At 43.5% G+C, this 24707-nt stretch overlaps 1 protein-coding gene across 1 annotated transcript; it reads right to left on the reverse strand.

The window, feature by feature from the left end:
• Positions 1 to 16951: 16951 nt before the first annotated feature.
• On the reverse strand, positions 16952 to 23368 carry LOC109320328 (keratin, type I cytoskeletal 15-like). Its single transcript, XM_019550377.1, has 8 exons — positions 22730 to 23368; positions 21283 to 21365; positions 20276 to 20432; positions 19358 to 19519; positions 18752 to 18877; positions 18295 to 18521; positions 17662 to 17768; positions 16952 to 17244 (listed from the first exon to the last, which is right to left on the reverse strand). The coding sequence occupies exons 1-8, from the start codon at positions 23282 to 23284 to the stop codon at positions 17225 to 17227; spliced, it is 1437 nt and encodes a 478-aa protein (XP_019405922.1). The 5' UTR covers positions 23285 to 23368; the 3' UTR covers positions 16952 to 17224.
• Positions 23369 to 24707: the final 1339 nt, after the last annotated feature.

Here is a 24707-nt window from a genome sequence, read left to right on the forward strand (position 1 = left end):
AAATTGGATGCTTATCTTGCTGGGATCCTATGACCCCAGCTGATTTCCTGCCCTTTGGGCAGGGGGCTGGACTCGATGATCTCCCGAGGTCCCTTCCAGCCCTAATGTCTATGAAATCTATGAAATTTATTTGGTATCAATCCATAAGAAATACTGAAGTCTCTTATAACTGATCCATGTTTTAAAAGTATTGCTTGGCATGAGACATCCATTGATAGACCAGGTGAAACAGAGTGGTTGATAAGATGCATATTGTCTATGAGTTTGCCTTAGTCAATTCCAATAATCAGGCTAAAGCCAACTGTAGATTAAGCAAATACAAAGTCTTTCACGTCAATCCAATATCTGTTCATTTCTTCAGCCTTGAGAAAGCAAAACGAAGTCAGGTCCTTGTTTATTTATGTTTAGGTTCAGAGATACCTCTCTAAGCTCTATGTTCACTTTTTGCATTAGGAAACACAGCATTTTTTTATCAGAACGCAGGAGACTTCTTCCAAAGTGATTGAGAAAGTAACTGCCTTTCCGATCCTGAAGTATCTGTTTGAAATGATGATGGATTTATACAATGAGCCTACATTAGAGGCTTTGAAGAAAGCCATTAAATACCTTCCTGGGAACAAGACATCCAGCAATGACCATTTGCCTGCTGAAATCTACAGATGTGCTGACAACAAATAGCTTTGAAAGCTTTATGAAGTTATAGTACTCCGCTGGAAAGAGAAAGTGATACCACAAGATTTCAAAGATGCTCAGTTTGTACAATTATACAAAAACAAAGGGGATAGATGGGAGTGTGGCTGCTATAGAGGTATATTCCTGTTGAACATTGTTGGAAAAATTGTCATTCGCGACATGCTCCCTAGGCTACAATCTCTTGGGGAAAGAAGAGGTATTTTCAGTCAAGCAACAGCAAGATAAGTATAAAGAAAAACAAATATCACTGTACATTGATCTGACAAAGGCCTTCAATACAGGGATATGTCTTAGCCCCCATGCTTTTTAACATCTACTTTTACTTTATATTCCTGTTTCTTCATGCATTCAAGGAAAGCAATGATGGCATTTATCTTTGAACCAGACTAGACAGAGACTTGTTCAACTTTGCAGGGTTTAGAATGAAAACCAAAGTGAAAGAACTGGTTCTGAGAGGTTTACTGTTTAAAGACGATGCATCCTTGGTTGCCCACAGTGAAGCTTCCCAGCAAAATATCTTGGGCAGATTTCCTGAATCATGCAAGAGCTTTGGGATGGCAATTAGTCTCAAGAAGACTGTGATTATGTACCAAGGGGTGAAAGAACCAATACTTGACATCACTCTAGAAGATAAATCTTTTGGTGTCATTGACAGTTTTTGCTACTTGGGTTTTACAATCAGCAGGAATCTTGACCTTCAGACTGAACTGATTAACAGAATTGGAAAAGCACCTAAGAATTTCAGGGTATTACAGAAATGTGAATGGAATAACAGCACACTGCCAGCTAAAGTGAAGTTAAGAATCTATGAGACTTGCGTGCTGTCATCTCTGCTTTATGGTTCAGAAACGTGGACTACATATGCTAGGCATATCAAGAGACTGAACAGCTTCCACATGACATATGTTCATAAGATCCTGAAAATAGAGTGGGAAGACAGAACACAAAACAGAGGTACTGGAACACTCATAAATGTCACACTTAGAAACCATTATCAGGAAGAAAAGTTTGTGATGGATTGGTCATATCAGAAGAATGGGATATGGCTGTATCCCCAAGAATATTTTGTATAGTGAGATTCAAGATGGCTCTAGAAAGTGGGGTCACCCTCTGTGGCAGTACTATGATGTGTGCAAAAATAATATGAAGCCATTTGATATCAGTGCAGAAAGGTGAGAGGAGCACACAAAATCCCATCCGATCTCAAGGGAACATCAGGTACTGGGTGCAGCTCAACATGAATCAGGTTTGATCTAGAGGATGGAATCAAAACAAGAAAGAAAAAAGCAGCATGCTATAAATTTGGACTGCAACTCAGGCAACATATAGATCTGTGCAACTTGTAACAAGTTGTGTTGCTCTCAAATTGGGCTCGTCAGCCACAGACGGATTCCTCAGGCATCTGACTAGATCTCTTACACATACACCATGGTCTATATGATCGATGGTTGCTTACTACCTCATTTTGCACTAAAAAATGTATTTGTAAGAACATTTGACTGACATGGACTGAGTCCTGTCCTATGCTTTGGATGAAACTGTGTCAAACAATCCCATTTACAAAGTTATCTAGCTCTGTCCTCAAACCAGTTAGGTTTCTTGCTTCCAGTACTGCTATTGGAAGGCTTGTCCAGATACTCACTCCACTCACAGTTATGGGTTTTTTTTCTAATTTCCAACCTTTTTGTTTTCATGTCCAGTTTTTGCATGGTTATTCTTGTCCTAGCTTTAGCCTATATAGTTGTTCTCCTTCCCTATCATAGGTTTAACCCATGATGTATTTATAGGAAGAAATCGGTTCTCATTTCAGCCTTTACTTTGCCAGGCTAAACCTGCTATCCTCTTTTAGTCTCTCCTCGTTAAAAAAAAAGGTTCTCCAGTCTCCAAATCATCTTGATATGCACTGTCTTTATCCCTTTTGTTGAATTACTTCTTTCTCGAGTCTTACCTTGCATTTATTTCCCAATAAAATTAATCTGCCATACTTATGCATAGTTATTACACCCTTGGGAACTGCACAGTAATGAGGAAGGTGGAACCCTAGGTGTGTTCAGCAAACAAAGGACTAAATGTGACTTGTTGAGCTCTTGTAAAACTAATAATAATTACTCTGGTAACTTTTATACAGTAGAGAGCCTGAGGGGAATGATGGGATTGAATAAGAAGCCACTGAAAGACAGGAAAACTGAAACTGGCTAGACAAGGAAGCTGGAACTAGGAAACCATTTGGAGGCAATGAAGAAAAGGAGACAGGTTTGAGAGGCATGCCAGGAAAAAAACTGGCAATTCCTAGGCAAACAGAAAGAGACAACAATTAACAAGATGGGGATTGACTAAGAAAACTATGTCAGGTAATAAGCATGAAGAGTCCTTGGGCAGGGAAGAAAGAGGTGAACTTGATACAGTTTCAGAGTGCTGGGGGGGAAGAGTGGAAAATGTTGTGCAAACGCATGGAAAACACTGCAAAAAGTTTCTGAGAGAAAGGGGAACTGGGATTTGCTGGACAAGGAAACAGATAAATTGTGGGGATGGCTTAGAAGTGCAACTCAGACAGAAGTTCGACTTAATTCTAGGTTGGTGAGTAGTATGATCTAGTGAGCACAGACATGTCCATTTCAAGCTGTTGGGGAAAAGAGAAAAGGTATTGTGCTTAAGTTAAAGAAGTCTGTGTGCACTAGAACACACTACCCCTAAGCCTTGAATAGCGTCTAAGGCTAGGGACAAACATTCAAAAAGCCTGAGTCTGAATTGATTCGATGTTTGCAGGTTAGTCTAACCTGGTTAGGCTAAACCAGTTTATAACCATACAGACATCCCAGAAACGCAGGCACATGCCTGCAGTGGCTCAGACTAGAAGTGGGGCATACTGGAGCAGCCCTCCCTTCCCTTCCACAATGCTGAGCTGAGGGGGGCATGAACAGGCCCCAGCAGGATGCTCCGATTAAGGAGGGGGTTCCCCCCAGCCCAGCAGGGAGTTGATAACACAGTGTTTATCACCTCTAACTCAGTGTTTACCACCCCATCAGGAAACAAAGCCTCTCTCCATTAGTTCAAGCTCTTCTTAAACAGCTTTTCCAAGGACGGAACCGGTCTCCCACAGCATGGACCATAGCCAGCATGTGGTCTGCTAACTAATGCTGGGAGGTGTCTGCAAGGCAGAGGGGAGAGGGAATCCCTGCTTAGCAGAGAGTGGTAAGGGGAGGGAGGGCAGGGGGAAGCCAGGCAAATGCCTGCAGTCTCTGCTGAGCACCAGCCAGGGAACAGCTCTAATCATTTAAGTTTGATACTATATTCAATCAGGTTTATCTCAAACTGGTTTCAGCCATTTTCAAACTGGTTTATGTGCACTGAACATCTGTTCTGTTACAGGTTTAAAACAATGTCTGATCACTTAAACCAGTTTGTGTGTAAAGTCTATCCCTAACCTAAGGGACCAGGGGCTACAGAAAAGATTTATTTTTCTTTGTAACTAGCTAAAGTGCAGGCAAGGAATGAGGAGGGCTTGCCTCCAAAAATAGTTTATCTGGAGGTGACCAAGAATGTTTGAGCAGGCTCTGAATTTCTTCAAACACCTCAGGAAACTCCCCTCTTGCATTAGGAAATGCAAACGATTTCTGGAATGGTGTTTGCCAGAGCATAAAAAAAAATCTCGCATTTGTGAAAACTAAACTTGGAATTTGAGTTCTAGATGCCCATTAGGAAAGTCATTTCAAGTCAGATTTTCCAATAGGAGTTCTATGAAGGTCACTTCCACACAGACTTGTATATGAAAAAATACCTCTGTTGCTATGGATGCCTTAGGCTGACTTGCATGAAGGCAGTCTGAAATCTTGGCTCTTTGTTGGTATAGAGGATCTAGAGGAACTCCTCCTTGCCCTTATCTACTGTCAATTCTAATTGCAATGCTCTGTGTTTACTGGAAGAAGAGTCTGGGCTTCTATCTGTTGCCTGGGGTTGTACTTACTGAACACCACAAGCACCTTTCATTTTACTCATCCTGACAGCATTGTTCTGTCTGTCTTTCTGAACGAAAATGGCAGGGATTTGAGAGAGCGGTTTCTGTGAGAGGCTATGGGCACTCCACCTAGATGAAAACAGCTGATGAAATGAAACGCAACTAGGTGTGAGAATGCCAAAGGAGGAGGAAGGGTAGGGACTTTGTTTCCTTTAAATGATAGCTGTGGAATAATATTCTGAAGATACCCAGTGAAAAGAAAGATATGACTTTGATGGTTATAGCTAATCCTCACCCAGGCAATAAAGTTCATAGGTAGCTCCTGAGACATAAAACTTTGGTTCCGGATTCTGCCCTGATTCTCACTTTTTGCAGTCTGTTATACAAGTGCAAATGTGCTGTCAGGGAAGTGTATAACAAAGAATCAGTTCTGGTTCAGTACTATTCAACACCTATTTTGCACGTGTACATAATGTAAAGACAGGAAGAATCCAACTCCTTTATTCATGGAGATCTCACCGGCTTATATAACTAGCCAAAGGAAATAAAAGAATATGCTACAAATATTTTTCAAAATGTGTGGGCCAGACATTCTTTTGTGTGGAAGAAGAAATTTGGGACTTTTATTAGTTAGCCTGCCCCCTTCTCCTGTCCTCGGCTGTTGCAATCCCTATGAATCGCCAAAACTCTGGCTAGCCAGAAGTGCAGAAGAACTTTACCACAGGAAGGATCAAACTGAAACACTCATGCCTGAAAACGATGAATTCAGGTGTGTTTGCATAATGGACTAAGACTGATGCACAGTCTTACCTTGCCATGGGAACTTCAGCCATGGAGTCAGAATAAATCCCAGGATTCAAGTCAGCCATAAGGAAAATCATAAAGATAATTTAATTTGTTAACACATAACAAAATTATTTCAAAAAATATTTGCCAATGCATGCAGGATTGAGGTTCTGCTTCTGAGGAGAGGTCCTGCTTCCAATCCTAAAAAACTCTTATCCCAGGAGTCTCACAGATTCCTGCTCTGTCCTCTTCACTTGTTAATATGAAAGCTCATTTTTCTTCTCTGGTTAATGTCACCCTTGTATTTTCTAGGAGTATAATTTTCCTACTCCAATATTTTTCTTTTTTGTCCAAACATTGTCTGATTCTATTATGGCAGGGAAACTTCCTTGGAAAGATATTATACTATGTAGTTTGGGAGGTGCAGCCAAGTTGGAACTCCAACAAAAGAATTTGTTACATGAAATCACTTCACAGACATGTTTCTTGTTTGCATGGCAGAGAAGTAAATGTTTATCAGAGATAATTTTCTCAGCAGAGGATAGATATCTAGCTACAGAACCAAGGGACTAAAGTAGCTGACTGGCTATAAGAGAACATGCAGAATGAAGGCAATGGGCAACATGCTAAGCCGGAAGGTGGCCCATCTAATCTGCTCTAGCAGCATCAGCCATGCTGCATAGCTGCTTGCTCTTTGGAAGGATGCATGGTGAATGTGCTCGGTCTCTGCTGCCATTGGCCGTGGGTTTTCTCAAAAGAGCTGAAGTTGTAGGCTGCCTGTGTCCCTCTTGTTGTCCTAGCATTGTCTTAACTACCCTGTTAAAGAAAGGAAATAATTGCCAAGTGGGAAAATCAGGTCTTGTCTGCAACACTTTGCTGTAAGACATCTCCATGTATTCAATATTCCACTGCATTAGCAAAAGGAGAGGCAGGAGGGCAAAAAAATAGTGGCTTCAAGCTCAAAAATACTGCAGAACTTTCACAGAATGTAAGGCCTATGAAGCTAGTGCAAGAGAAATTAGAGAGAAAATGCAGAATGTGAGGACTGGAGACAACTCCTTTTGCTACTAGAATATGGGATTTTCCAGTGCAAAATGTGAGCCCTTTTCTAAGCTTGGTGCTTCACTGGTTCAAAGAGCGGAGTAAACTGTAGCCCTTTCTCTCCGTCTCCATGGCTGCATCCACATGTGCCTAGATGTTTATTTCTCTGGGGACAACTAGCAGCGGAGCACCTTGAGCCACCACTAGTTGTCCCCAGGGAACACCTGTGCCACGTATGCTCTGGCACACACCAGGTTACCCCAGGTGGGGTAGGGGAAGCTGGGGCCAGCACTGGGCTAGCCCTAACAGTCTTACCTGGGGGCTTCCTGGGGCTGCAGCTGCAGTGATCCTGCCACGCAGAGCCTGGCCAGCAGCTAGAGCATGGCTCAGGTAGGCCAGGCTCTGGTTTTAAGTAGCACACGCTGCCTCTGTGTGTGCTGCTCCAGAATCTTTTTCTGCAAGTTTTTTTTACCCCTGGGTATCCACTACTCCCCACCTACCCCCTTGCAGCATGGAGAACAACTGAATGTGCAGTATGTGGTGCTGCAGGCATGCCTGCAGCACCACATAACACGCTGCCGTGCTCATCTAGATGCAGCCCATGTGTGTATGTCAGGACAAAACCTGAGGACATCACTTACCATGCTGACCTAGCCTGTGGTTCGGTTTCCAGGCCCTGGACTTCCTTTCTCAATTTGGTTAACTGGTGGCTGCTTATTGGCACTGGGTGTGACTTGCTGATTCACATTTTCTGTCTGAAATACACAAACACACACAGAAGGAGGCTCTGGCTGTGAGAAGCTCCTTTAACTGTGCAATCTTTATGAAGGCTTTAATGAAGATAAAAGTAATTAAAATGAAAAAGGTCATTGGCTTGAAGGCAGTCACCTGGAGATGTGTTAGCTCCTTACCAACAGATCCTCCAGTACTACTTAACCTTATCTTGAAACCTCTGCTACTTTCTCAATATGCTGTCATGCCTACCACCTTTACCAATAGTAGCCCCAATCTGCAATGCCCTCTGCTATTACAGTCCTTGTTCCCAGAGATGCTTCTACTGGTGAACTCCAATACTGATGCATATCAGCAGTTACTCTTCTAAACTGATGAGTTCACATGGACCTGTTAACATCACTCATTTCTTTCCTCTTTCTCTTTTCTCTGAAATAAGAGATGCTTGTCACATATATAACTTACCTTGACTTCATATAATTTCTCATCCTCTTTTGGGTCCTTTTCAATGATTTGGCCATATTCCTGTTTCATGTCAGTCAGCATCTTTATCAAATCTTGGCCAGGAGCAGCATTGACCTCCACGCTTACATTACCACCAGTCTGGGGCTGTGGTTGTCTCATTTGCTGAAGAAAAAGGCCAGACACCAAAGTTTATATGTTAAAGAGTATGGTTCCTTTTTGTAGCACAGATATGAATGAAGCTGTTCCATACTTGCTCCTTTTCTGAAGCAGGACTACCAGTAGGGTCTTAAAACATGAACCCCATAGTAATAACATGACTTACAGAAAAAGCTTGGAATGCTTGGGATTAGTTAGTCTAGAAGTAGAAGCTAAGGAGATATTTGATTCCTGTGACACAGAGCACCCTGTAAAGTGTCTGAGGCTGAGACCCAGGAACTGAGGCATTCGCAGTCACTAGTCACCTGGGGAAATATGTAGGAGATGCTGCTGCTGTGCCATAGTATACAGTATTCCCAGGCTGTTCGGAGATTACTGGTTTAGATTGACAAAACTCTGCAGAAGCCCCAGTCCAATAGAGATCTCCCAGCAAATAAGGAGTGACCTAGGGTTCATGCTGGATATATTTCACTGTATTTCTTTTGCTTGCTTTTTTGTTGGCCTTACATAGGAAAACCATTCCTGCATTAGATTCATGTTTAAGGATTATATTACAGAAAATCAGATTGGAAAATATTTCCATTCTCAAATACCAGGGTCAGGTTAAGGCTTCACATCAGCACAGTGGCGAGGAGGCCACAAAGAACACTCTCGGCATGCGCATAGAGGACAACAAGGCTCTTGGGATTTGCACACCCAACATAGAAGAATAGGCTATTCATACCTGACACTGAAAAGGGAGCAGATCCAAATGTAGTTATATTAAAGAATAAGTAAATGTTAAGGGGATTGCTGGTCTTTATATGCACCTGCATCAGTACTTGTAAACAACTAAAATATTTCATAGCATACCACTTCTGGGAGTGTGATTTTTTTTTTTTCCCCCCTCTAGGGCTTAGATGGAGTTGAGAAAGTCAGCTCCCAAGGGCTCCCTGCACATCCTTGATTCACAGTCACCTGCCCCATGCAGAATGGGACTTTCCAGGTCCTTCAGTTACTTGTGCCTGAATCTATAGGTTTTTCTGCATGCAGAGACATTGTGAGCAACTGGGAAAACTAGGAACACACCTGCATCTGCAGATTTTGTGCCACTGAATGGGAAATTCTTCAGTCACCAGCATTGGCACTTTACACCCCACTTTAGGGAATGTCCACATTATGATTCCTTATCTCTGCCACATTAAGTTGTCAAAAGGAAATCCCACCAAATGGTAAATCTTTCCAATGTACAGACCCCCCCCGCTTCTTTCTGTCCTGATTTTGGAGTTGTTTGATAGTCTAGAAATCAGGGTGTGAATTACTGGGAAGTTCAGGGGGGCTAAGACCCCCATGAGAGATGAGAGCCCCCTGTAAGATTTGAAAATCATAACCTGGGTGGGATATCCAATCAGATTGCTCCTTCACATAGGTGGGCTTGTTAATCAATGAACTGGTTTTTTGTTTTTTTTTTTGCAGACTCCCCCAAGAGTCAAAATGTAATTTAAACCCCGCTCTGTAGTCTTTGGAGATGTTGGGACCTTGCTTCGTGTACTGCTCCCTGATATTTTGCTCTAGTTCAATGTTTATATCCTCCAGTTTCTGAACTTGGTCCAGGTAGGCAGCCAAGCAGTTAAGGTTCTGCTGGCTGTCTTTTACATTGCCAGTCAGCAGGACCCATCTCCACCTCTAAAGCTACTACCAAAACCTACTCCAAGACCACCACCCAGTCTCCCTCCAAAACCAGCCCTATACCCACCAACAAGACTGCCGCCCTGTTCACCACCTCTGCTACGACCAGTGACTCATCTGTACATATCACTGCATGCTCCCCCACTGTAGTTTCCACCACCTGGTCTCCAACCAAAAACCATAACTACCGCTGACTGCTACAAAGGAGGTATTTTCTAATGGAGATGTAGAAACTCCCACCATCATAGCTACTGAAGCCACTACCCTGATCACTTCTGTAAGACTGGCTAGAGGTTTGTCCAGTGCTACAGCTTGTATGGAGAGCAAGGGAATGTCCAACCCAGAACCCAAAGCTAGTTTTGCAGCTTGGTACAGAAGCTCACTACAAACTCAGCAATAGGCTGGTCCAGCTTCCCATGTGTTTTGCCAGCCTTACCATTTGTGCCAAGAATTACGTACTGAATTTCTTTTATTCCTTTGGACAGTGATGCACATACCAATTGTCTGAATCTGCATTCTTATACAAAATGAATAGTCATCTCAGTTGGGTGGCCCTGTGTTAGATTTCAGCTGAGATGACCTTTCTTAACTTGTGAGTAGGACTCTGTCATCATGTCCATGCATCATTTTTATTGCAACATAGTAATCAAGGCACTACCCACTGATTTTTCTTGTTTGGCATCATGGATGGAGAAATTATTTTGTTTCAACTTCTGTAACCCCTCATTTATTATAGGTAACAAGTCTTCTGCATCATTGGAGTGACTAAGCTGTACCAGGACCCACTCCCAGGTGGCCGTAACACCATCTAATGGCTGAATTAGTCCTGTCCTTCTCCAGTCTTCTAGGGCAGTGGTGGTCAATCTTTTGGCCCTGTGGGCCAGATAAATGGTATGGTGCCTTCCTGCATGTCAGGACTGGGTACCAAGGGCCCAGCACCACCCCCCTCCCACCCCCCACATAGTGGGATTGGTCCCAGGGGCCTGGCACCCCCCCCTCCCATAACTCCTTTTGCTAGTGGAATTTGGGATTTTCCAGTGCAAAGTTATGTGATCCCTTTGAGGGAACAGCTCTGCCAAGTTAGGTGCTCCAGTGGTTCAAGGAGAAAAGCAAGCCATATTCTTTTTCTCTCCGTACCTATGTGTGTATGTCCTAGAGTATGTCAGGACCAAACCCGAGGATATCACATATGATGCTGATCTAGTCTGTGGTTCAGTCTCCAGGCCCTGGAATTTCTTTCTTAGTTTGGTGAACTGGGGCTGCTTGTCGGTGACTCCTGACCCCTGGATATAATCCACTGATTTGCTTCTTCCATCTGAAATACACAAGCACAGAAGAAGGCTCTTTGGCTGGGAGAGGCTCTTTGCAGCCCTTATGAAGGCTTTAATGAGGATAAAAGTAATTGAAAGGAAAAAGGTTATTGGCTTGGAAGCAGTCACCTGGGGGATGTGTTAGCTCCTTACCAACAGATGTTCCAATACTACCAAACCTTATCTTGAAACTCCTGCTACTTTCTTAATATCCCCACATACCTACCACCTTTACCAATATACAGTCGTCCCAATCTGCAGTGCCTTCTGCTATTAAACAGTCCTTCCTAACCATGCTTCTGCTGGTGAACTCCAACACTGATATACATCATCAGTTACTGTTCTAACTCAGAGGTGCTTAACCTTTGACCCATAGGCCAAATCCAACCCATGGAGCCATGACATGCAGCCCATGGCAATCCCCATTGGTCAGAAAATATGGCAACAAGGAGCAATGGAAGCTCCATGTGGCCTCCAAGCCATTGCTTGCATAGTGGGATCAGAGGTAGCCCATCCCCTGCCCATACAAATGATGCTGTGATGCTTCTCCCCCACCCCATGCATCCAAATTGAAGACAGGCTGCTCCACCCCCAACATGCATGTCTGGATTGGGGCTCTCTCACCATGCCCTCCAGCACATCCAGATCAGGGCCACTCTGTCCTGTCCTCCCCTACCTGTTCACATAGGGACTGTCCTGCCCTGCGCCCCTCCCCCGCAGCAGTCAGATCAGGCTGAACAGACCCCTGGTCCTTGCAGGGCTCTAAATACAAAGTGCCTCCCAGACACCCCCTGTGGCCTCCAGCCACCTCTGTAGTCACGAGCTAGGCCCCCAGTTAAAATGCAAAGCACAAACCACCCAATTCCTAACTCAAACGCCACTCCAAGTTGCTAACTGCTGTAAAATCCTATCCCCATCTCCTGGCTCCCTCTGAGCCTTCTGGGCACTTTTCAAGTCTGGCTTTCCTTTTCTAACCACTTATCTTGGCTGGAGCCCCTTTCTTGCCAGAACCTAGGCCAGTCTGCCCACTCTGGCTCCAGAACTAAGGTTATCTACACCCAAGGACTTGATTGAGTAGAAAACCCTGGTTTTTTTTTTACAAGGACTAGAGGCAAATCCTTTTACACAAACAATTGCCAAGCTCACTCCCATTCCTAGATGCCACCTATCCAGTTATCTATTGGTTTCACTTAACTGCTTTGCTGTGTTTCCAACTATTGCTCACAGCAAGCCCAGCTTGTTAACAAATATCTACCTAGCAGCCTTACCACTCTTGCATTTGTGCTTCTGTGGCTGCTGGCTGATTTGGAGTTTTGCTCCTCTGAGCTACAAAAGTCTGATCCTTAAAGGGACCCTGCTCTTCTCTCTTGCTCTTTATTCCTCAAAGGATAACAGGGCTGGGGTTCCCTGTTACACAAGCTTTCATTCAAAGATGCTTTTAAGACTGCTTGACTGAGAAGTAACCATAGACAGTTGGGATCAAAATTGCATCCAGAACTTTGCAGGGAGCACATGCAGGAGAATGGATGCTCCCTGCTGGAATTAGCTTGAGAGGTACGGTAATGCCCCAGAGATCCACGTATGGTAGTCTCTGTTGAATCTATCATCTGTTCTGTTCTTCATCCACAAAATCCCTGGCCTGAACAAGGGTAACCTACATGAAGGATGGGATAGTTTCAAAACTGTCATGCCCATCCCAGTGCTTCTGATAATCCAAAGCAGAATCCAACCTCTTGGCTCTTTATCCAAATCCAGCCTCCAAAGGTTTCCCAAAAATGAAAGCAGTGTAGTTAACGTCCCATTTACTGCTGCCCTGTACACATGGGCACCTGCTGGAGAAGACATACCTCTGTATGTTCACACCAGTTTTCCTAGTGCAACCTTGTTTGTGTGTACATGCGCTTTAACTCACTGCATGCCATAACCAAATAGTTCATTGAGTCTGCTGAAGCTACTTATGTCACTAGTATAATCTTGAAAGCACATTTTGTGTTGAGTGTGATCCTTTAGTCACATTTTCCTCAAGAAACACTGAGATACTCCCTCATTCGCTATGAGGTGATGATTAGTCGTTAGCATTAACTCTGTGCTTGCTTTGTGTCACCTTCTTTAGATGTATATATCATAGCCTGACACCAAATGGCAGAGTCTTCCAAAGAGTTATGTCAGGGGTTTTCAACTTTTTTTCAGTAAGTGTACCCCTGGCGGCTGGACACAGAGCGGGAGGGGGCAGGTTTGGCATGCAGCCAGATGCAGAATTGGGGGTTGGGTTGGTAGTGTCAGCCACACATGTAGCAGCAGCAGTGCGAGGTGGGGGTTGGTGGAGGTGACTGCGGTGTGCAAGCTTCCTCCGGCCAGCCAGGCAGTGCCTGCGCAGCCCACAGAGGGGCACTGATTCCCTTCTCCCCTCCCTCCCAGCCCTGCTCCTGGGAGGTCGCGGTGAAGGGTGGTGGTTGGCAGCGCTCCATCCCCGCCCACACATGCCTATCCAAGTACCCTCGGAGGTACGCCTACCCCCAAATGACAACCCCTGAGTTACATGATCTACTTTCCTTAAGCACAAGAATATATTTCTCTTACATTTTAACTATATGTACTCAGTGCTGTAAAAAAGGATATCAAAGACTTCTTTGCTATTTTTGAGTTTATGTTCTGTATCTCAAGACTTGTTTGACCACTAATATCATATGTTGTCTTTTTAAAAGTGTGAGTCATTAAAAATGTAAAGTTGAGATGGGACAAGGGCACAACTTGGGTTTGATTTAAATATGCATCCCTTACCCCCTCCCCCTTTTGATGATCTTTGGTATCTCTGGGTAGGGACTCAGAAAAAGTACCAAAGACAGAGAGTCTCCTATGAATGTTCCATGTCTTGCAGGCATTGTTTGGTCAGTTGTCCTTCACATACACACAGGCTTCCTGTACATGTGCTCAGAGGTGGTTGGGGGGAGGGGGCACATTTTAACTAGAGTGGTTCTCAGTGTCATGGCACAGGATCCCCAGGGATGGCCATGATGCCCCTAGAGCCCAGTGACCATGTCAATTCTGCCCTTGCAGGCACCTTCTTTTCTTGTCTGCCACATCTTGTTGGTATAAATAATAAATAGGGAGGGTGTGGTGGGCCAGTAGGGGGCACTCCTGCGTTAAGCCGCCCATCTCCCTGCGCCTGACCACCTTCCAGGCTTCGAGTGCCTCCCTAGGGGCGCCTCACATCCGGCTGTCCCCCTTCCTGGAACACAATCACTAGCCTGGGGGTAACATAGCTGCCACCACCCCGAGAAGGGACTGTCTTGGGCCAGTGTCCTCAGGGAAACACAGGCCTAATAGTCCTATGGGTACTCAACCCAGTACAGGCACTTGGGGCACTTCCCCAAGTTGGGGGTCAAAAAGGAAAGTCTCCCTTAGTCCGCAGACCTAAGGGGTCTCTTAAGCATAATTTAGACCCACCCCTCAATAAGTCTCCCACACCGGTCACAAAGGAGAACTTTATTGATTACAGGGTTAGGGTGAAAGTAGGGTACAAGATTGAGCAATATCATAGAAATCCCATAGAGCAAAACAGTCTGGCTGAGGTAGCCTTTTGATCACGCATCTGAGTTACCGTCAGCTAGATATCTAATCAGATCTCGAGTAGCTTACTCAGAAGCATCCTCCAGAGGCTGTTGGAGATTCCCTCTGGAAGCAGGCTGTTGCTAGCTCATGAGTTTTGGGGGAGAGAGCCAGTTTCAGATGGCAAAGCTCCTCTCTAACTCTGAGTCCCCTGCATGGCTGCTGTCCCTTCCTCCTGGACAGTCTTAACTTATATAGCCCCTGTGACCTCATTCACCTGGTCCAATGGAGGCCAGCTCTGGTTGGCTGCTGGCCAACCAATTTGAAATACATCACTAGTTGCCAGGCAGACTCTAGCCCACCAGGTAGAAACCCCTCACCCAGGTAACCGATACCAGTCACAAGGCAGAGAGAGCAGGTTTCTCCCCTCCCTCAGGAATGCAGCCAGCTCAGGTTACCTAAAGAGATAGGGTAAAGGTGGGTGTCCTCTGCTGGGCCCATCCTAATCACATTGTCACAGCACAGAGATTTTGGGGAGAAGCAAAGGTGGCTTCCTGCCACAAGGGTGCCCATGAGTCTCTGCATGGTCACTGTCCTGTTGGACCCCACTAAATCCTGTGGGATCTTGGACCCCTTGCTGGGTCTTGCTCTAAGCTGGTGCTTCATGGAAGTCTCCAAGCCTTATGAGCTAGATGTACGGCTCCTAAACCTCCCCTTTACCACACCCCATTCGTCACAAGTGGTATATTCCTCACGGGCACCTCACAGGTGCCTCCCTAATAATGTCTTGACCTAACTCAGCCTCCTGTGGCTACTGGGCCCTATGGCCTCTGTGCCCTCTCTGGTGCTGGGGCTCTACATAGTAGTGTTCCCCAATGAGGACTCCTCTTCCCCTATAACCTCATCCCGGTCCACCAGTATAAAAGACAACAGAAAAACAAACCCCTGAGCTATAGCATAACAATAACAACAGAGGCCACACTCTGCCCCTTTAAGGAGGTAAACTCTATTATTGTGTGCCTCCTAGCCCTAGGTACTTTCTGAGCTCTATTCATCTTGCAGGCAGCAGACCAGGCCATCAAATGTCTCTAAGTAGTTCCTCCCTTCAATAGCTCCTTCTCCTGGAAGCTTCCACAGAACTAACTCCTGCCAGGCACAGCCCTGGGGCTTGTACGTGCTCAGGGCTCTGCCTCCTTCCAGCCAGCTCACTGGTTGCAAGTGCCCACTAATTCTCTCATTATCCTGCTGCCTGGGCAACCTGCAGTTGTGGAACTCTGCCTCAGCTCACAGGGTTCTCTAGCCCGGCTGTTTCTAGCCCACTGCAGAGCCCTCCTAAAGGAGCAGGGCCGCCCTAGTGCCCTGCGGCAGCAGGCAGCTGCTCTAGTTAAAACGATCTCAGGTTGCAGCAAGGGAAGTTTAGGTTAGATTTTAGGAAACATTTTCTCACTAGAAGCATAGTAAAACACTGGAACAGGTTACCCAGAGAGGTGGTGGAATTTCCATCCTTAGAAGTTTTTAAAGTCTGGCTAGATAAAGCTTTAGCTGGATGATCTAGTTGGGGATGGTCCTGTTTGAGCAGGAGGTTGGACTAGATGACCTCCTGAGGTCCCTTCCAACCCTGCTTATCTATGATTCTATGACTAGGAACTGTTTGAGGGCAAGAAAGGAAAGGAATCATATAATTATAGAAAATTCAGAAAGCCTCTGGCCTCAGGCCCACGTGCTTTCTCTCCATCTGGCCTTGGTGACTCACCATGCAGACACAGTCTCAGCAAAGATGGTTATTGCTCTCACCCAATATCTTGGCTTGGTCCATTTTCCTCTTTGGGTATGCCTTTCCCACTTCTGACCCCCTCTGGCTAGCATGGATCCTTGCACACAAAGAGAACTGCTTATTGCTGAATTTCTCTTATTGCATATTTTCATGGGTGCAGGTGTGAGCAAGTGCTAAATGTGCCTCAGCCACCATTTTTAAGCATGGGAACACTGATGCATAAGATGCTAGAGTCTGTTAGAGCATGGTAATTACTCTGCATTAATCAGTAATTACCTCAATTAATCAAGTGTGCTCCAATGCGCTGTAATTACAGCACATCACAGCAGCCTCACTGCTCATATGTAGGAGCCCTCAGTGTCTATGATGTTCTTCTTGGGAAACACCTTACATTCTTCACTGGGAGGAGAGGAAACTTTTTACCCATCTCCCCAATCTCCTGTGTGCAGAAGAAGCAGTGATTTTATTTCCCCTTGCAAACCCAGTACATTCCCTAAACTGTACAGAATTTTAGAAGCCAAAAGACAAACAGGGTCACCCTCCTGGGGCCTGCAGGTCAGGAGTGAGGGGTATCAGCAGAAATGTGGGTGGCTGCAGGTTGGGAGTGAGGGGCACCGGCATGGTCTGTGGGGCAGGCTACTGTGGGTTAGGAGTGAAGGGCAACAGCTGGGCAAGGAGTGCTGTGGCTTGAGAGTGAGGAGCAGGGCACAGGCATATCACTGCCCCCCTCCCCACCCCCCCAATCATATTACTCCAATTGGAATACCAATAAAATAATGTGTTAAATGAAATCATACACATTACTTGTTTGCATGGCAGAAAGGAAAGTTTTATTAGAGAGAATTTACTTAGGAAATGGTAGACCCGAACTGCAGAATGAAGGGATTAAAGTAACTGACTGGCTACAAAGCAAACACAAAATGAAGGCAATGGGCAGCATGCCAAACCAGATGGTGGCCCATCCAAATTGCTCTAGTAGCATCCGCCGCCTTCTTTGGATGGACACATAGGAAATGCGTTGGTTTCCTGTCTCATTGACTATAGATCTGTCCAGAAGGGCCTAATACATAGGATGCTTGTGTCCCTCTTCTTGTCCTAGCATTGTTTTGATGGCCCTGTTGAGGAAGAAAAGAAACCATCATACAGCAGAGAAAGCAAATCTTGTTGGCAACACTGAGTCCTAAAATGTTCCCATTTATTTAACGTCCCACTGCATTAGGAAAAGCATCAAGGAGGAGGGAAAATATCAAGTGGCTACAAACTTAGAACAAGAGAGAAAGACCCACTTGTAATGCTAATAACATGCATTTTAACTTTCCCTAGGAAGGCATGAAATGCCTTTTCTTCTTAAATTTTCTCTTAACAGACAAGTTCTTTTCTCTTTCTTGGCTTTATGGACTTGAAGACTTCCGCAGACCTAGGTACCAGGCTAGTTTTAATTTGCTGTAGTGTAGCAGTGATTGGATTTTGTAAGCAAGGAGGAAGTGGGGGATGCTAGTAAGTCACTAGCTAACTGTGAAGAGTATTCTTACCTGTCATCTCACCACCCTGGTACTGAGAGTGGGAAGATGAAGAGTAGGACTGGGAGGACCTACCACCTCCTCTGCTGGATCCTACTTCAATCCCTCCTTGAGAGAAGCTGTGGAAGGGAAAGGATTTGGGATAAATGAAGCAACAGCTAATTGACCAAAAAACCTGAAGTAATTCACACATGTATAGCAGATGTGACAGAAATTAACCTATCCTGCACTAAGGAATGCTGGGTTCTTTTTTCTAGCTTTGTGATTGACTGTCCTTCCATGTGTTTTCTGGAAGTCAAAACAACAACACTGAAAGAGTAGTCGACTTTTTGCCTTTTTTCCATACAACAGCCAAGACAGCAGTGCAATGCATTTTTGCATGATGGCTGTTCAGATGTCCCAAACAGGACAGAATCAGGTGCAAATCAATGTTTTGGTGTAGATCTGAACAGCCTCTCCCGATTCATCTGATTGTATACTCATTTAAATAAAACAGCCCCTCAGTGCAAGTAGTGTCCAGAACACTTTGCGCAGCCTCCCACCCCAGCATTTCCCACTGTTACCTTAATGACTCTATATCTCCTTTAAATAGTCAGCTAAACTGAACTCTGGCTCTGTGACCTGATACCTCTGCAGTGCACATACGTAATGTCTTGCTGTCCTTCCTGCAGCAGTCCTCGGTATGTCGCAATCTCCTGTTCCAGGCGGGTCTTGATGCCGAGGAGCATCTTGTACTCTTGGTTCTGACTCTCCATTTCACAGCGCAACTGAGCCAGTTCCTCCTCCACACAGTTGATCATGGCCTGGATCTGCTGCAGCTGGGCACCATAACGAGCCTCAGTTTCTGCCAAGGTGTTTTCCAGAGAATTTTTCTGAGTATTGAAGAACAAAATACAAAATGGGAGACCTGGGGCAAACTTGATCCCTTTGTTACAGGAATATGGGATTTTACTGTACAAAGCTCTGTGAGTCCTGCAAGGGAAGAGTTTTGCCAAGCTGGATACTCCAGTGGTTCAAAAAGAAGGGCAAACCATGGCCCTTTCTCTCAGTCCCCACATGTGCATGTCAGACTATATGCGGACAAAACCTGACCATCACGTACCGTGCTGATCTGGGCCTGCAGTTCAATCTCCAGGTTTTGGTATTCATGTCTCAGTTCAGTGAGCTGGTGGCTAACTGTCTGCACCTCCTGACCACTTGATGTGACCTGCTGATTCACCTCTTCCATCTGAAATACACAAACACAGAAGTCTCTTTGGTTGTGGGAGGGTCTTCAACCCCTATAAAGACTTTAATGAGGATTAGAATAAATAAAAATAATATAGTCATTGGCTTGAAGGCAATCATTCAGGGGTTGTATTAGCTTTTTACTGATATATATTCCAGTGTTACTCAAGCCTAGACTGAAATGCCTACTACCTTCTCATAATTTTCATTTTACTCAGCTTTGCTAATATACATCAGCCTCAATCTGAAATACCTTTGCTATTATACTCCTTGTTCCAACCATACTCTCACCAGTGCACTTCATCACTGATGTGGAGCATTGGATTTTGTTTTGCTGCTAAAAGCCACACATGATCTATTAATATTAATCTATTCCATTTAGTGTAAGTTATATTAATATTTTCCTCTTATTCTTACTTTATAGCAAAGTGTCCCTTTCTTTTTCCTCAAGGGCAGTATGGTAATAGTGTGCATGGCTTACCTTGACTTCATACCATTGTTCTATTTCTCTTCGGTTTTTTTTAATTATTTCCTCATATTCCTCTCTCATGTCATTCAGCATCTTTGTCAGATCTTGACCAGGAGCAGCATTGACTTCCACACTCACATCACCACCAGTCTGGGATTGGAGTTGTCTCATTTCCTGGCATGAAAGACCAAGCATCAAAGTTAACAAGCAAAAACATCATACAGCTATGAATAAAGCTGTTATACATGTTGCCTAGCTCTTCATCAAAAACATAGTAGGGATGTCCATGATGAACTCCATAATGTTTGTTGCTGAGTTAGTGATACCCTGGGCACATCTACATGAGACACTGACTGCACAGTAGCCCAACAATACTGCACAGAAGCACGTCACAGCACGGACAGTGCTAGTATGCTACTGTGCAGTATTATTAGACTAGTGCACAGTAGCATCACTTAAAAGATGTTCACCAGCACTACTGCACAGAAACTCTTGTTATTGCATATTTATTTAGTACTGCTAATACAAATACTAAATAAATGCACAATAATGACTGAGCAGGAGTGTCTTGTGTAGATGTGCCCACTATGGTTTGGACTTGAAGCTAAAGGGAGGAAGCTTAAAAGAGCTAAGTGTTTCACCAAAGAAAATGCCAACTGCTATGGTAAAATTGGTCTCTACTTCCCGCCAAGTCACCAGCTGATGTGGATCCTGTGTTTGGTCATGCTGTTGGTCAAACTAATTTGATAGTTATGTTTTTCCTGATGAATGAAGAGTCACCGCTTTCCCTGAATTGGTGTGAGTGCAATGGCCTTCATCTGGATTTTCTTCCTCCAGAATGAACATCCAGTCGCCAAGAACAGTCATGCTATAATGACTCTTAAAATGTAGTTTTCTTTCATTCATATTGTTTTAATGGGTTTATCTTACCTCTGCATGGTTCTTCTTGAGTGCATTCAGCTCATCCCTCAATACCTCAAACTCTGATTCCAGGGCAGCCCTAGTACGAGTGAGCTCATCCAGGACCTGGCGCAAGCCATTGATGTCAGCTTCCACACTCTGGCGGATGATCAGTTCATTCTCATACCTGAACCAACCAAGAGGGGCAAAAAAATTAGTGTCTGAGGCTAAGCCCATGATAAAAGTAACCATTATATGTGCCTGTTGGTACAAAAATCAGTCCATTTAGCAAATTTGCAACTCACAGCACCTCTCTCCCAAATGGCTTTGAATTTCAATGACTTCTTTAAGCATTAGCATAAAAGATTTTCCTTGCTCTTTTACTGTCACTCTCATATGAGTCAGTCTTTCTCTGATGTCAGTACATTGTAATGCACTTAAGAAGATAAATTTAGAAAATATCTTCCCTTAAATTATAAAAATAAAACAAAATTGTCTATATATATTTTTTGGACAGTATCATAAAAATGTCCTGACATCTTTTCCTATAATGAGAGAGAGCTCCCATCCTCAGTCCCCCTTCACCCAGTTAGATATCATATAATAATACACACTGTCCAAAAACAAAATGGGCAAAACCTCAAAGTAATTCTCAATTGTCCTAGAAGGAATTTCTTGCTTAACTATACTCCCACCAATTGTAGTGTCTTCAATACTTCAATAAAGCTGTACTGAGAGAGAAAGTAATTTGGTAAATAAGAGAGACATATAGTCAATGCATAACTCAAAAGGTACACAGTCAGCTGCTTCTCTCCTGAAGATCTGAATTTATCATAGCCAAAGACAGATGCAAAAGAAACATTTAGTAATCTCATATAAACACAGCCACTCTTTTGAAAGTTCATCTGAACAGCACTGTTGTCTGTTAACATGGATAGGTAACTTTCGAACTCTCCTTTGGAAGATGGCTTTGATTTGGTAAATTCACAAGTGGGATGTGAAATGGGTTCATTTGTCTATAATAGAGAAGTACTTACTTCATTCGGAAGTCATCAGCAGTCATCCTGCTGTTATCAATATCCAGAAGCAATTTACTGTTGTCCACAGTTGCAGAAATGATCTGGAAAAGAGGAGGTTACATTTGGACACCCCACATAACGATTCTTCATGGTTGAGAGGTGCTCCAAAAGCAGTGAGAGAGAGAGAGAACACAAACATTTGCTCAGACTGTCATCTTATTGACAATTCAAAGTTGAAGTTAATGGAAAATAGTGAGCATTTTATCACTGACATCAGTAGTTACAGGACTGAGCCTAGGATAAAATGTTGCTTCTGCTCATACATATATAAATCATTAAGTCAGCATCCAGAATATTTATAGTGTTTGGCTTAAAAGGAAAAAAAAATCCATGCACTGCAAAAGAAAATATGAGAGTATCCCTATTTAAAAAAAAGGAGCCAGAATATTCAGCACGCTAAGTGATCTGGTTAGCCAAAATGCCTGAGATTTTTTAAAGCGTGTATTATGTTTTGACAATATAGACTACAGAAGCCGAGTTTATCCATAAGCAAAACCCGAAGGCTGTCTAACCACAGAGGGTAAGGGGTCTGGAGTGATACCAGTTGGAAACAAGGAAAACATGAGGAAAATCATTTCTTTGTTTCAGTCTTTAGGATGCCTTTAATCTGACTAAGAAAGCTATGCATGAATATGTTAGGTGTTGTGCAAATACACAAGGAGACAGCGTTCCAGCCTGCAGGTTAATGATTACAATATGAAAATATTTTTTTCTGTACAGTTTCACATTAAGTGAGTATCTTCGATGGATCCTTGTAATGTGTTATGTATTTTTCTCAGTTTTTTAACTACTACTCTCAATTTTCTTTATAAGTTCATGAAAAAGGTGAATGAAGTTAACTGAAGCAGGTCAGGATTTTTAAAAAATTACTGGTGATCTTTGCCCCCTCTAATTTTGGGAACTTAACTTGACAAGCCTTAAAAATGCCTGATTTTTAAAAGATGGCCAGCAATTTCACAATTTAGGTTTCTGTACGATCAAGCATATTCTGTATAACTTTTGATCTCGTGTAATTCTTACTTCCTTCATCCAACAGAACTCAGATGGAGTGGCTGGGAAAGATTCAGTTTGCACAGCCCAGTGCTTCACTGGTCCTTCAGTTACTTATGCACTGAGCACAGCACAGCTCTCTCTCTTCCACCATGCTGTGTCCACAGGAGAACCCCAATCTATAGGTTTTTTGCATGTAGAGATAGGGGAGTAGCTGGGAAAAGTAGCAACAGGACTGCCTATGCAGATTTCTGCCATCAAATGGAAAATTCTTCACTGACCAGCTTTGGCCTTTGCACCGCATTTTGGGAGACTGAACTTTCTGACTCTTTGTCTTCACCAATTAAGGTCTCAAGAGGAAGTCCCACCAAATGAAACACCTTTCCAATGGATAGGAAAAAAAACAGTTTCTCACCTGATTTTGGAGTTGTTCAATTGTCTGGTAATATGGGCTGTAGTCTTTGGAGATGCTGGGACCTTGCTTCCTGTACCACTCGCTGATTTTTTGCTCTAGGTCAGCATTTTCTTCCTCCAGTTTGCGCACTTGGTCCAGGTAAGCAGCCAGGCGGTCATTAAGGTTCTGCATGGTTATCTTTTCGTTACCAGTCAGAAGGCCCCCATCCCCACCACCAAAGCCACCTTCGAAACCACCTCCAAAACCACCACCAAAGCCATCACCAAAGCTACCACCAAAGCCACCTCCAAAACCACCAGAAAAGCCACTACCCAGTCTACCACCAATGCTACCACCACTTATTCCTCCTCCATACACAGTGCTGCATACTCCCCCACCATAACTTCCACCACCCAACCTTCCACCACCATAACTACTGCCACCTGCTACAGAGGTGGTATATTTTTTAATAGAGACAGAGGAGCTCCCACCACCACAGCTACCAAAGCCACCACTTCCACCACTTCCACCACTTCTGTAAGAGTGGCTAGAGGTTTTTCTGATGCTACAGCTCATAATGAGAACAAGGAACTATCCAACCCTTAAAAAAATCTAATGTTGCAGCTTGGTAGGGAAGCAGACTGTGAAGGCTGTGCCTTTTGGTGCTCTCTATTTATATGTTCTTTCCTGGGTGTCAGCAATAGGTTAGTCCAGCTTCCCATGGCTTTTGCCAGCTTTATAGTTCCAAGAGTTAAGCGCTGGAGGGAATATCTTTTTACTATGGGATACATACCCATTCTGTATAGTTATATCTGTATTCATGCATGCAAAACATGCAGTTATTTCATGTGGGTGGCTTTGTGTAGATTTTATGAAAGATAATGTATTGCTATATTAGCCTGTGAGTGAAACCCATTGTATTGCTATTTCTATATCCTGGCAATGAATTGCTTATAATGTCAAGAAGTAATCAGGGCACAACTACTGTATTGTGATTGCTTTATTATCATAAGTGGTGGAAATTCTTTCTTCCAACTACTGTTGTTCGTTACTAATCATCAATAATGAATCCCATTTCCTGCACTCTTAGAGTAAGTTTTCTTTAATGCCTTTTGTTTGCTGAATTTTAAAAATGTAGTTTGCCCCTGTTTTTTTCTATTCTATCTGATATACACATCATACATTTAATTTTTCCCTATTGGATAGTCAATGTAATATATTTTTTCTTCCTTCAACCTGCTTGAGCCATGGTCTTGCCTGCACACCTTTTCTGAAAAGATCTCTGAACATGCATTAGTTTTGAATCATTTTCCTTTAGGAAGAAACTACACAGCAGAAATATTAAAAATGCATCACTTGTATAGGAGAAAAGGCTTTACATCTTCTTGCAAGCTACACATTAATTTGTTCTTTTTTTGTTTTACATGAATGGTAGACAGATGACAGTTGCTGTGAAAGAAAATTCTGTCCAGAAATCCAGTAAAAAAGGCTAGATCTTTAATTACACTCTTTACTGAGATTTGTTTAACTGGGAGGCAGTCCTTTCTACAGTGTGGAAACACTTTAAAACAGACCTAATGAAACCACAAAGAAGGTAAGCCATATGGTGATAGCTCTTTTCTCACACAAAAGACTTAAATTATCAGATAGGTAGGAAAACCCATAGTGAATGGGAGCGGCTTTCCGTAATTCTGACTGGTTAAACTCACTGGGATGATGATCCATGAATAGACACTTTTATTGGTTTCTGGGGTTTTTCGAGGCTCTTTTCCTTATGTGAAAAAAATAAACTGCTAATGACTTGTACACCCCCGTATGAGATCTCATTGTGGAATACATTGTAAAAATCTGGTCTCAAGCACAGAAAATTGTTTGAATGAAAAACCCGGAGCCTGGATACTTATCTGAACCACCAAAGCCAAATTGTTCTAAAATCATCCCAAATCTGAAATCGCATCCAAAATTTAAAATTCAAAATGTTGAATTTCTTTGAATGAAG

The sequence above is a fragment of the Crocodylus porosus genome, unplaced genomic scaffold, assembly GCF_001723895.1.
Source record: "Crocodylus porosus isolate Cpor-Errol unplaced genomic scaffold, CroPor_comp1, whole genome shotgun sequence".
Taxonomy (NCBI): domain Eukaryota; kingdom Metazoa; phylum Chordata; order Crocodylia; family Crocodylidae; genus Crocodylus; species Crocodylus porosus.

Bases quoted from the DNA above. Each gene is read 5' to 3' on its own strand.
- LOC109320328 (XM_019550377.1), bottom strand. From the start codon at position 23,284: ATGAGCTGTAGCATCAGAAAAACCTCTAGCCACTCTTACAGAAGTGGT. The intron at 21,366-22,729 runs GTGAGAAACTGT...CCTCTTTTCCAG, and splicing joins TTGAACAACTCCAAAATCAG to ATCATTTCTGCAACTGTGGA. The intron at 20,433-21,282 runs GTAAGTACTTCT...TGGTTGGTTCAG, and splicing joins GCTGATGACTTCCGAATGAA to GTATGAGAATGAACTGATCA.